Source organism: Delphinapterus leucas, chromosome 1 (assembly GCF_059928025.1).
Source record: "Delphinapterus leucas isolate spDelLeu-1000000601 "Yukka" chromosome 1, BTC_Dleu_Yukka2, whole genome shotgun sequence".
In the NCBI taxonomy this organism is placed as follows: Eukaryota; Metazoa; Chordata; class Mammalia; order Artiodactyla; family Monodontidae; genus Delphinapterus; species Delphinapterus leucas.
In genome coordinates, this window is record NC_143129.1 from 46,727,002 (window position 1) to 46,739,434 (window position 12,433).

At 39.0% G+C, this 12,433-nt stretch overlaps 2 protein-coding genes across 8 annotated transcripts in view; one reads left to right on the forward strand and one right to left on the reverse strand.

Annotated features, from left to right (window-relative positions):
• PPP2R5A (protein phosphatase 2 regulatory subunit B'alpha) overlaps positions 1-8,704 on the forward strand; it is a 183,345-nt gene extending 174,641 nt beyond the window's left edge. For 5 of the 6 annotated variants that reach the window (XM_089909469.1, XM_022593431.3, XM_089909480.1 and 2 more), the window contains 5 exons: positions 3,991-4,041; positions 4,330-4,449; positions 4,538-4,665; positions 5,591-5,692; positions 7,490-8,704. In XM_089909469.1, the coding sequence (XP_089765595.1) occupies positions 3,991-4,041; positions 4,330-4,449; positions 4,538-4,665; positions 5,591-5,692; positions 7,490-7,622 (534 nt within the window). In that variant the 3' untranslated portion in view covers positions 7,623-8,704. The other variant, XM_089909472.1, reaches the window with a different exon arrangement.
• Positions 5,692-12,433, reverse strand: part of PACC1 (proton activated chloride channel 1) — a 44,925-nt gene continuing 38,183 nt past the window's right edge. For both annotated transcript variants that reach the window (XM_022593432.3, XM_089909523.1), the window contains one exon: positions 5,692-11,541. In XM_022593432.3, coding sequence (XP_022449140.1) covers positions 11,380-11,541 — 162 coding nt within the window. In that variant the 3' untranslated portion in view covers positions 5,692-11,379. The remainder of the gene's footprint in view (positions 11,542-12,433) is intronic.

Genomic DNA, 12,433 nt, shown 5'->3' on the forward strand with positions numbered 1-12,433 from the left:
GTTCATGCTTGGTGAATAATAAACAGATATAAATATAATTAAGTTAATATGGAGTGGATCGGGGAGACAGCTGATTTCTTTTTATAGAGTAAAAGGTTAGGGAGAGAGATGAGGGCCGGACATTTGGCTTAGATGAGTTGGGTTAATAGAAATAGGAGCAGCATGAGGAGGTAAAATGTTCAAGTTGACAAAGGAAAATATTTTTCAATTCATAAAGATCTGTAGATACAGAGATCTTGTAATTTCTACTATAGGCCATTCTAGCGCCAAAATTAAGGCCATAGTACTTGGGTTTGAGCCCTAATACTCATTTTCTAGGAGCCTGGCATTCATATCAAAGCTTCCTACAAATTGTAAATAAGTCAGAGCTTTAGGTAGTTTATTACATTCTTTATGTCCCTAGATCTTCTATTGAAATTATTTTATTTTCCAAAATGGAAATGACTTTATTGTTACTTCCACTTATGAAAGTAGTGTGTTAATTTGGTTCACACAAGACAAAATCATAAAGCATAATGTGGAGGAAGTTCCTTAAAATCGGATCCCCTAAAGATAACCATATAAATTGGTGAATATATTTCTATAAATTTTTTTCTGTACATATATTTATGTATAAACAGTGGGACAGTGCTGACTAGGTTTTTTCACTTGTCAGTATAATGTGGATATCTTCCCGTATTAATCTGCTTCATGTTTTCACTGGTCACATCAAATTCCATTATATGGATTATCATAACATATTTAATCAATCCCCAATTCATGGACACTTGAGTTATTGGAGTTTTCATTGTTAGAAGCATGTTGCTGGGTGTGGGGATGTTTTAGGGTATTGGAATTATTCTGTGTCCTGTCTGTAACGTTGGTTACAAAAAAAAAAAAAAATCTATGTGTGTATAAAAAACCCTGAGAACTGTACACCAAAAAAAGAAAAAATTTTACTGTATGTAAAATTTTTAAAAATTACTAAGGGGGGAAAGTGGTGGGGGTGGTGGGGGTGGGATGACTTGGGAGATTGGGATTGACATGTATACACTAATATGTATAAAATGGATAACTAATAAGAACCTGCTGTATAAAAATAAAATAAAAAATTCAAAAAAATATAAAACCAAATTACTGAAATTAAAACCATATTGCTGGGTCAAAGAGTACAGTGTGGGAAGGTGCCTATTTTCCCTTATCAGCCAGTGCTGAATATTGTTTTAAATTTTTGCTAGTCTAATAGGTATGAAATATTTTAATTGGCTTTTAAAAATTATTACAGCCATCCTTTTATATGGTTATTAGTCATTTATATTTCTGTGTCCTTTGCCTACTTTTAAGCCTTTGCCTATTATATTTTGCAAATTTTTTTACCCATTTGGAGTTTTCCTTTTAACTTTGAATATACTGTTTTTAATATTTGCCTTTTTAAAGAACTAAAAATTTTTTATGTAGTGGAATCTATTCATCATTATGGCTTCTGGCCTTGATGTCATGCTAAGTAAAATCCTTCTACCCTTTGAGATTATAAAAATACTCTCTAGTATCATATTCTAGTTATTTTATGGATTTAGTTTTTACGTGTAAAAACTTTATTCCATCTATAATAGTTTCCTAGGGCTGCCATGACGAATTACCACAACCTTGGTGGCTTAAAATAACAGAAATTTATTCTCTCACAGTTCTGAAGGCCAGAAGTCCAAAATCAAGGTGTCGGCAGGGCTGCACTCCCTCCAGATGCTCTAGGGGAGATTCCGTTCCTTGCCTCTTCCAGTTTCTGGTGTCTCCAGGTGTTCTTGGCTTGTGGCTGCATCGCTCCAATATCACATTGCTGCCTCTTCTTCGGTCTCTCCTCTGTGTTATCTCTTACAAGGATACTTGTCATTGGATTTAGGGCCCACCCAGATAACCCAGGATGCTTTCATCTTGAGATCCTTAATTATATCTGTACAGACCCATTTTCCAAATAAGTCACATTCATAGATTTCAGAGATTAGGACATGAACATATCTGTTTGGGGGCCACCATTCAACCCACTCCATCATTTGAAATTGAAATTTTTGTGTGACACGGGTAAGGAATTGTTTTCGTTTTCTATTGCTGCATAACAAATTATCACAAAATTTCGTGGCTTAAAACAACAAACATTTATTATTGCATAGTTTCTGTGAATCAGGAATCCAGGCATGACTTAGCTGTGTCCTCTGCCTCAGGGTTTCTCACAAGGCTGCAGTCAAGGCGTTGGCCAGGTATAGGGTTGCATATAAAGTCTCAGATGAGGAAGGATCTGCTTCTGAGTTCACGTGACTGTTGTTAGCATTTGGTTCTCAGATGCTGCTGGCCAGCAGCCACCCTCAATTCCTTGGTACTTGGGCCTTTCCAACATAGCAGCTTGCTTTATCAAAGCTTGCAAGACAAGAAGGCCCTAGAGAGTCTGCTCATGAGATGGAAGTCACAATCTTTTGTAAATTTCTCATGGAAGTGACATTCTGTCCCTTTTGCCACATTCTGTTGGTTAGAGGCAAGTCAGTAGGCCAGTCCACACTTCAGGGAAGGGCTCAACTACACCAGAGTGTGAATTCAGGAAGTAAGGATCATAGGAGATCATTTCAGGAGTCTGCCTACCAAAGGAGCTACATTTTTTTTCTAACTGGTGAGCCACCAGTTCAAGTACCACCAATTAATTGACTAATTCAGCTGTTTCCCAGGAACTGAAATGCCACCTTTGTCATATATTAAAACCTCATATATACTTGAGTCTGTCTAGATATTCCTCTGTGTCATATATCTTCTCTGTCAGTTTCCATGCTACCTTATTGTTCTAATTATTTTTCTCTGATTATTGTAACTGATACTTTGTTTTAAAAGGTATTGATTTTTACGTACTTATCTTTTATCTGACCACATATTGAATTTTCCTACTCATTCTAGTAATTTTTCATCTTTTAATATTTAAGCGGTATATAATTATCATACACTTAGACAAATAAGTATAATTCTGATATCCCTTTTCAACATTATTCATCAGATTCTTATCTTACTGGATTGGCTCCAAAACAGTGTTCTTCCCCAGTTTTAATTTGGATGAGTGTTCATTACTAGACAAGACCAATAACTAAATTTACTTAAAAGGCTGTCAGAGATTTATTTCCACAAAAGCACCAGGCCCAAATGGTTTTACTGCCAATTTCCAAGAGACCATTATATAAGTTGATTGCTGATGGTTTCTGATAAATTCTTAGTTCTATCTTACTAAACTGTTATCAGAATATATAATCAAAAAATCAAATAACTGTTCAAAATCTTTTGAGATGATCATACAGTTTTTTTTTCCCCCTTTTAACCTATAACTATAATGAGTTGAACCATCCTGGAATTTCTGGAATAAGTTATTGGGTAGGTAGCAGCATTCTGTTAATATACTGTTACATTCGGTTTAATACAGATTTTTGCAACTATGTTTACTTAAATTCACAATCGCTTGTTTTGTTGTATTTGGGTTATCAAGACTGTGCCAGCCATGAAATAAATTGGGAAGCTTTCTGGCTTTTTTGGGTGCTTCATAATGGTTTAAATAACAGGAATTATCTGTTCCTTAATTTCTCCTTAAAATAACCTCCCTTCCTCACCCCACCAAGTCATTATCTCATACTTTATTTTCTTAGTAGAAAGTAGCACTTACTACTATTAAAATTATTTTATTTATAAGTTTAATTGCTAACTTATGTTGGTCTTCCTGCTTCATGAAAATCAGGGACCTCCTTCTGTCTTATTCATCAGTGTGTTCCTGGCACCTAGAACAGTATCTGGTACAAAGGCACTCAATAAGTATCTGTTGAATTGGTAGAAGTCTAAAGCTGAGCAGTGTAAGGGGATATACATAGTTATTGAATACTGTTGTTCTCCTTCAGAATGAATATTGATATTATCACAATTATTTAAAATTTCCTGAGATTAACCAGCTTCTTTGCTTAATTCATGCTAAATAAACTTTTCCCTTTTTTGCAGGTGATCAGAGGATTGTTGAAATTTTGGCCAAAAACATGCAGTCAGAAAGAGGTGCATTTCATTCAACAAAAACAGTACATTTTATTAGAAATTCTCAATCTCAGGGCTATAAACCATGCTTCTTTGGGCTGGGTGTATCATCACTGCTACCAAGCGGGAGATGTTCTGTGGGGATTAGAGAGACTTGGTAGAATATCTGTACATCATAGTAAATTGCGTATACTCTCAAGAGTTTTTTCATCCACTGTTTAATTTGTAGGTTAACCTTCTCATTTGTGTTTTCTATATTAACATCATGTAATTTGTCATGTTTCTTAAAAGAAAATTTTTTTAACCTAGGTGATGTTTTTAGGAGAAATTGAAGAAATCTTAGATGTCATTGAACCAACACAATTCAAAAAAATTGAAGAGCCCCTTTTTAAGCAGATATCCAAGTGTGTATCCAGTTCTCATTTTCAGGTATGATGTTTTCAGTGAAGCCGTTCTTATTTTATACTATTACTTCTTTTCTCTTTTAGTTTTGACATTTCTAAATGTCTTTTCTTAGGTTGCAGAAAGGGCGCTGTACTTCTGGAACAATGAATATATTCTTAGTTTGATTGAGGAGAATATTGATAAAATTCTGCCAATTATGTTTGGCAGTTTGTACAAAATCTCCAAAGAACACTGGAATCCGTAAGTGTCTTTTATGTTGATTGTTTTTTTTGTGTTTTTGTTTTTTTGACCTCTTTGTCATTTGATCTCATAACTCATACTTATGAAACCTGTACAGATTTGGAATGGATCCGAAGGTTAACGTCACATAGTTTTATTCTATTCTGCACTGAGTTTTATGAAGTTGTATGTGTGTCTGTATGTTCTGGGTTTTTTTGTTGTTTGGTTTTTTTGTTTTTTTTTTTTTTGAGCAGAGAAAGGTTTATTGCAGGGCCAAGCAAGGAGAATGGGAGGCTCTTGCTCAGAAACCCTGAACTCCTGTATGTTCTTAATTTCAACTTAGAATTGCAAATCCAGGGACTGTCTGGTGTGACATTCTGTACCAGTGTGTGGTTAAACCCTGCTGGGGAGACCAACCCAGCATCTGCAGAGCATGCACAGGCGACTGTGTGCTGCCAGTATCCAGTCTCACCCCATAGCTGGCCTAGCCCAGGGGGAAGCTTCAGTGCTCAAGGTCACATCAGTGATGTTTAGATTGCATACATTCTAAACTCTAACACCCTTATCCTGTGTTTTACTTTTCTTCTTACAAGTTACGGTAATTGGATCTTTTTCAAATTTCTTTTAATGCTGTTACTCGGGGTTTGTGACAGTAGACTCTAGAGCAGACAGGAAGCTGACCATAACATTTTTAGGGTTTAATCTAAGCATGATACAGTGGGAAGGACTGTATCATGGAAGGAGTTTTGGAATCAGACCGACCATCTCTACTACCACTGGCTGTGTGACCTTGAGCAAATTACTAAACTTCTTGAACTTCAGTTTGTCAGCTCTAAAATGGATTGACTGAGTCAGCTAGCATCTAACCCATTTCAGAGAGGATAGTGTTACATTTCCCATCTGTTAGTAGCATCAGTAACCCAGCACTGGCTTGTTTTCATTTTAGGACCATTGTAGCACTGGTGTACAATGTGCTGAAAACCCTCATGGAGATGAACGGCAAGCTTTTCGATGATCTTACTAGTTCATACAAAGCTGAAAGACAAAGGTATTTGACATTTTTATTTATAGACTGATCTGTACATTTTAGATGAGTTGAATGTGATTCAGTCCAATAAGGTATTCTAAGTTAAAATCATGTTTAAGAAACCAATTGCTGCAGTAGGATGAATTGAGAGATTGGGATTGACATATATACACTAACATGTGTAAAACAGATAATTAATAAGAACCTGCTGTATAAAATTCAAAAAAGAAAAAAGCCAATTACATTTAGCATTTCAATTTGAATGTCTCTAATAAGTACTTTAAAGTCATTTCCAGGTAAACTCCTAATGGTTAGATTATGATTTTAATGTGGATCATAAATTCTGTTTATCTCATTCTGAGCCTTAGACTTTATCAGTATGATAACATCTGCATTGTGAAATACAATTTATGCTGGATTTTAAATACTATTTTACATAATTATTTTCACATTTAGGAGAACTGCTTTTGTCCACATGGGCTTCCATAGTGAGCTTATTCTTCGTCTGTTCCCTGCACAATAACTTGATAGTTTTTAAGCTTCACATTTTAACAAAGTGGTGTTTTAAAGTCAGGATAGTTCCCTTTTGGGAAGGGGAAACTCACATAAGGATATTTCTGTGGCTGAGTACTATTACTGATATTTTGTTCCTTGCAATATATATTTTAGTGAATAAATGGTCACACACATTAGCATTTAGGAACTTGGCTTAGTGATTACCTCTTTTTGAAAATTTCATAAATTACTACAAAATAATCTAAAAGTCGCTTCCTTCTCATATATTTATTTCAGTTTCAATAACTGCTGTACCTGAGCCCATTTATTTCTAATAAGTGTTAACTATTCTGCTTGGAAGAGCTGATCTATTTTGACTGTAAGTTCCCAGTCCTGGTTTTCTGGTGGCAAGTAGAGAAAGGACCTCTCCTCTTCAAGGCCATCCTAGTCCATCAATAACTAACTCAATGCATTATTTCTTTTAAATAGCACCTTTCAGGCAGGAATAGAAATTAGGTACATAGTTTGAGTCCCAGGAAGCAATGTGAAGAAGGAAAAATGACTAGGATCATATGAAACTTATATTTGAAAAATGCATATTTCACATAACCAAGAGCGATCATTATATCTTACTGGCTGTGCAAATCAGCACTTTTGTCCCCTTAAAACATATGTAGCTGCAGAACGGTAAGCCCATGGTTTTTTCACATGTTCATATAGCCCTTCAGAATAGCTTAGTCCAAGTTATTCAGAAATGTTCTCTTTAGAACTGAAATTAAGTAGTTGAAGCAGCATATTTTGAGTTTTGCTTTTTTAGAGAGGTTATTCAAACTTTAAAGTCTCCTTCTGACATGCAGGAGACAAGACATAGTAAGACACAGACTGGTTGGCAGCTAGCGACGTGGAGCCAAAAGGATATGGCTTCCACCTGGAAACGGCTCCAGGCTGACTGACTCGTGGCCAGCCCTTCAGTCTGTCGGCAAGACCCCACTGCAAGGAGTTTACTGCAAGGGGTGACTAAGTACTTTGCCAACCATAAAGCACAGATGCCACAGTCGTGGTGGTGGTGGTGGTGATAAAATGCAGGGAGGGAAGGCGAACGATAGCTTTCAGTCGGTACAGGAGCCACACGGACGTGGTATTACACTCAGGAGATGAAGATGAGTAACGCGGTGCTCTAGGTAATATAAAGTCTCAAATGCTTTAGTAGAGGGATTTAAGTGAAATGTGAGTGGACAGTCTGTTCTCCAGCCAACTGCCAAACAGCATGTTTCTTCAAGCTCTGAAATAAAAGTTTCTAACTGCAAAAGTCTTGATTTACAGGGAGAAAAAGAAGGAATTGGAACGTGAAGAATTATGGAAAAAATTGGAGGAGCTAAAGCTGAAGAAAGCTCTAGAAAAGCAGAACAGTGCTTACAACATGCACAGTATTCTCAGCAATACAACTGATGAATAAAAAAAAGCCTTCCACCTCCGTTGGATAGGTGGTTTTGTACACTTTTCTGAAATATGTAAAAATTATGAAACCTCATCAGTATAATTAAAAGGCCAATTTTTTTTCTGGCAACTGTAAATGAAAAAAAATATATGGACTGAACATAGCTCTGTGCTATATCATGGCCATAGTATATTGTAACCTTTGTCTAATCATTGATTTGTGTCCCTCTTCTGAAGTTTCACAGAAATGAATGAGCTTTATCATCTGTGATATGAGTGAAATCATTACGGGAGTGGTAAGAATCATGACTTGAATTCTGTCTGGGTTGTGTTGCACATAGATAGATACAGTAGAGTATGCTCTGTGTATTTTTCCCTTTGATAACGTGCTTTCACATTGCTGCAGACCTTAGTTACATCCCAGGACAAAGACTTTCCTAAAGTAAAACTAAGGTTTAATTCTTATCCTTCCCTTCATCTCTCCCAGAAATATGACGGAGGGAATTACTTGCCCTAAGCCTTCCTTCACAGAGGTATTACTGTACTCTGGAATTTGAGCAAAACCTTAAATTTCCAGGCTTTCTAAAGCACAAATTATAAGTAAAAGCTGGGAACGTAAACCAAATTCTTCAGATCGATCCTTACGGACATCCCCCTTCATCTGCAGCTCCCCAGAGCGCTGAGCACAGATTAGTGGGGGCAGCGCCATGAACACAGCCTGCCTCTCAGTTCATTCCTCCTCTTCCTCCCAAAGGCTGAAGGCAGGGCCTTTCCAGTCCTCACAACCTGCCCTTCTCCAGTACCTCCTGATGCAGGGATGGAGGCTTTGAGTCCCACGGTGTGGTGATGCAGAGCGCTCACTGTCACTGCCTGGCTTTGTGTAAAGGAAATGCAGTAGGCTTCCTCTGTAGGGTTCTGAAAAAGCTGACTATAGAGAAGTCGTATATGTTTCTACTTGGTCAAGTATTTTCTCACATTTTGTTATCAGAGTACCATTCCAATCTCTTAACTTGCAGTTGTGTGGAAAACTGTTTTGTAATGAAAGATCTTTATTGGGGGATTGAGCAGCATTTAATAAATCTATGTTTGTATTTTGCCTTACGTCGACTTTGCTTTTTTCCAGCACTAAGGTTAGGCGCTCGGAAGAAGCCTGCCCCCCTTCATTCATACATATATACATACGTACGTACGTACATACATACGTGTATATAGAGAAAATTTTAAGGCAAATTGCAGGTTGTACACCAGTTAAAGAATAGGAAGACTGTGTGCCAGAGTCGAGTGTTCTAGCCATTTACCAAAGTATATCTGTTGTATAGAATTTTCACATAAAATTCTAAGTTCTAGGATATCCTTCCATCTTCCTTCATGTCCCTTTATGTTTGGAGGATGGGTTTAACTTACCTTAAATGTGTGTACATATGTACATAGTTTTAATTGAAATAGACCCATGGGCTTTCCCTGGTGGTCCAGTGGTTAGGACTCCATGCTTTCACTGCCAAGGGCCCGGGTTCGATCCCTGGTCAGGGAACTAAGATCCACATGCCGTGCGCTGCGGCCAAAGTAAAATAATAAAATGAAATAGACCTAGGAGGATAAATCTCAAAATCTATAGTAAGTAATAATAGCACTGTTTTTTATGGGGGCAGGGAGATTGTTACAGAGTTTTCAACTACTGGTATCTGCTTCTACTCTTTCACATCCATGAAAAACAACTCTAGCACACTATTCCTAGGTCACTGTGAAAGCACCTCGTTCTGCTCGCCGTGAGACCAGGAGAAACTCCTCTTCCTTTCGGGACGTGGCTCCTATCTTACGATGCTCTCAAATGGCCGCCACCTCAGCCGTCCAGGCCCAGTGCTCTTGCCAGATGCTGTACACTCACCTAAGGCCGGCCGGGATTACTGACAACTGGGGGCAGCACACGGAGAAGGAAAGGGTGACCCTGCTACAGAACACAGCAAAAGGCAGGCCCCAGCCTCCCCAGAAGAGACGGTTGGGTCTAAATGTCTATTTTGTGGATGGTCTAGGCATACATTTCTTTCACTGAAGAGCAGCCAGAGTAGATACTGGCAGGCTGCAGCTAATAGCTGTTGTGGAAGAGAGAGCTAGAAATGCCCACTTCCTAATTAATTAGCTACTTACTCGAAAGCACGTTCAAGAGGTCTCTCAACTTTCTACAGTACAGGAAGTACAGTTTTAATATGTTCATTGGAGCAAATTTTGTTAGCTATTTAATATTAAAGTGGTGTGTCATCTTTAGAGAGAATTTAAAAATACACATACCTGTTTTTCAGTGCTGTTAACGTAAGCTTTAATGCCTGGCTTTCCATTTGCCTTACCGTAAGATTTTATAGAGACAGGACCTAGGCTAAAGCTTGTACCTGCTTCTGTGCCATAGAAAAATAGCAGGGAATATTTCCTTACACAAGTTCACTTTTAATAATTCAACCAAAAACCACAGTTTCTTGCTGCTAACTAGATATGAGATTAAAATTGCCCCACTCATACACTTGAGTTGTTCTCTTTGAATTATCTAAAACCGGGTTACAAAATTGAAGAAATGCTACCAAGTCCTCTTTGGAGGCAAAGGGCCTGTAAATAATTTAAAACTCTGGAAATAATCTTCATAACCTTAAATCAGCCAATGGCTACCGTGTGAAAAATACCCAGAGGTTACTCATCTCTGTCACAGGCTGAGCTGAAAGCTCTGAGGGTCATACTGAGGGCCCCTTTCTCAGATGGGTGGGGGGTTTGTAGGACAGGAAGAGCTAACACAGCTTATTCATGGGGCTTTATTGTCACTTCCTGACCACCTGCCATCTATCGCCTGCCCACCTTGCCCTTCCCTGGACGTGGTCATGATGTACCTCGGGAGTCCAGACCCGTCCATCGTGGAAGTCCAGGCTCACACTCCCTTTTATTTGGAGGTCACGGAATGAAAGCGTACTGGTGCATATTGATTTAGCAGATATGCATACTGGCACACTGATTCCTTTTGTATTAACCTAACTTTTATTCACCTATTAATGAAATCATCAAAATACACTGAGTAGGCATCTACTATGTACACATGTCCCAGTGTTTTTGTATGTTAATCAGTCCGAACTCATACCTGCATCAACCAACATTCTAGCCGGGTAGGTAGGTGGCTAGTCAGTCCCCAAGAGATCTAATTACTAGTTTTTCTAGTAGCTTTAAAAAAAAGTCTCATTTAATATTAAACAAGAGAGCGTGTCAGGGGCTGGCAGATGGCACCAGAGACGTGAGGGGTTTTGCATTTCTCACACACGGTACACCGGTTCCACAGCACGACCTCCACACCTAAAGAAGTCACTGGTGGGGGAGAAGAAAATCACACTCTCCTGTCCATTTAAAAGAATCTCAAGAAAAAAACCTAAGGTCAGAGCCCTAATCATTCCGTTAGACCTTAACTATACACCAAACCGAGAAAGAAGGCAGCCTCCAAAAACCTTCAGGAAACTGGATTATATCTAATTCCATCTTCCACACACCCTATTCATGTCATATGTCAAAAAATGTTCATTAATAATTTAAATATTTAAATAATGGTTAAGGTCATCCATTGGATCTGTTCCATTGGGCTCTAGACAGTCTCTCTGAGGACCAGTTAGAAGCTGCAGTGTGACAGGCAGGCCCCCAGCAAGGCTCCTTTCTTCAAGTGAGGACAGGATTGCTGGCAGCTAGGTTTACCAAAGCAGAAGTGATGAGAACTTCCATGATCTCGGGCAGTCCTACGAACAACGCAAGCGACTTCAGCTTATGTGGTTCGTTACCTGACCTCTTTTTTTAAGGTACCTCTTCCTAATTTTGATCATCCACTTCACACTCAGTTTGGCAAATTCTGCAGCTTTAAATAATGCCAAGAAGGCCCCACAGAGAAGAGCGATCGTGTTCCAAGGATTGGCGGTGATTATCTGCAAAACAGAAACAAACACAAGTTTCTCTGTTGGCTTCCATTTTTGATTTTCAGTGTTATTGTCAAAGAGCCCCTCCAATTACTGAGGCAACAAGAAAAACAACTGGTTTCTAAAACTGCCATAACTCCATACTTTGTCCATAGCTCAGTTTGAGGAGAAAAATACTAATCCCTCCCTATAATAAATTGATCCTGAAAGAAAAAAATTTTTCAAAAAGCTCTGCACAAATAAGGTACTCAGTTCTGAGCTTTCAATTTCTGGCTTAACCCACAATGTGACTGACCTTGCTTTGAGACAAATCTCCTCCCAACTATACACCCCATCTGTACAGTCAGTTCCTGTTTGCTTCCCATCTCACAGTGACTCTCACCTCCCCTCCCATCCAGTCCAGCGACTGCCTGTCCTCCACTCACCTCATGGACTCCTGCCTGCAGATGGGCCCCTCCAATTTGCCCTGCCCAGGACGCTTTCCTCCCACCTCGAGTTACTAATCCTTCCAGGCCCCTCACAGCTTCCTCTGACCACTGAGCCAAAACCCTCTCGACTTGAGCAGAGAGATTTATCCCACAAACCCCTCTGGCAGGTCCTTACTGTCTGGAATTACTTCCTTTACAGCCCAGATTGTTTTCTCACTGACTGTGCCACTCCTTCAGGCCGAGGTCATGGCTTGTCTGAGTTCCCCGCTTGATGAACACACAGCACTTCTTTAAGACCCAGTTCAGCAGGGTGCCCTCAGGCTCGCTTAGGGAAGTTACACCACCGCCGCCACCACCACCATTTAGGACAGTTGTGAAGCTGAGGGACGATGCAAGTCAGTCGGCCTCGAGCTCAGGGCCTTACTTGGCCCATAATAGGACTTCATACTGAACACAGTAGGTTAAAAAACGTT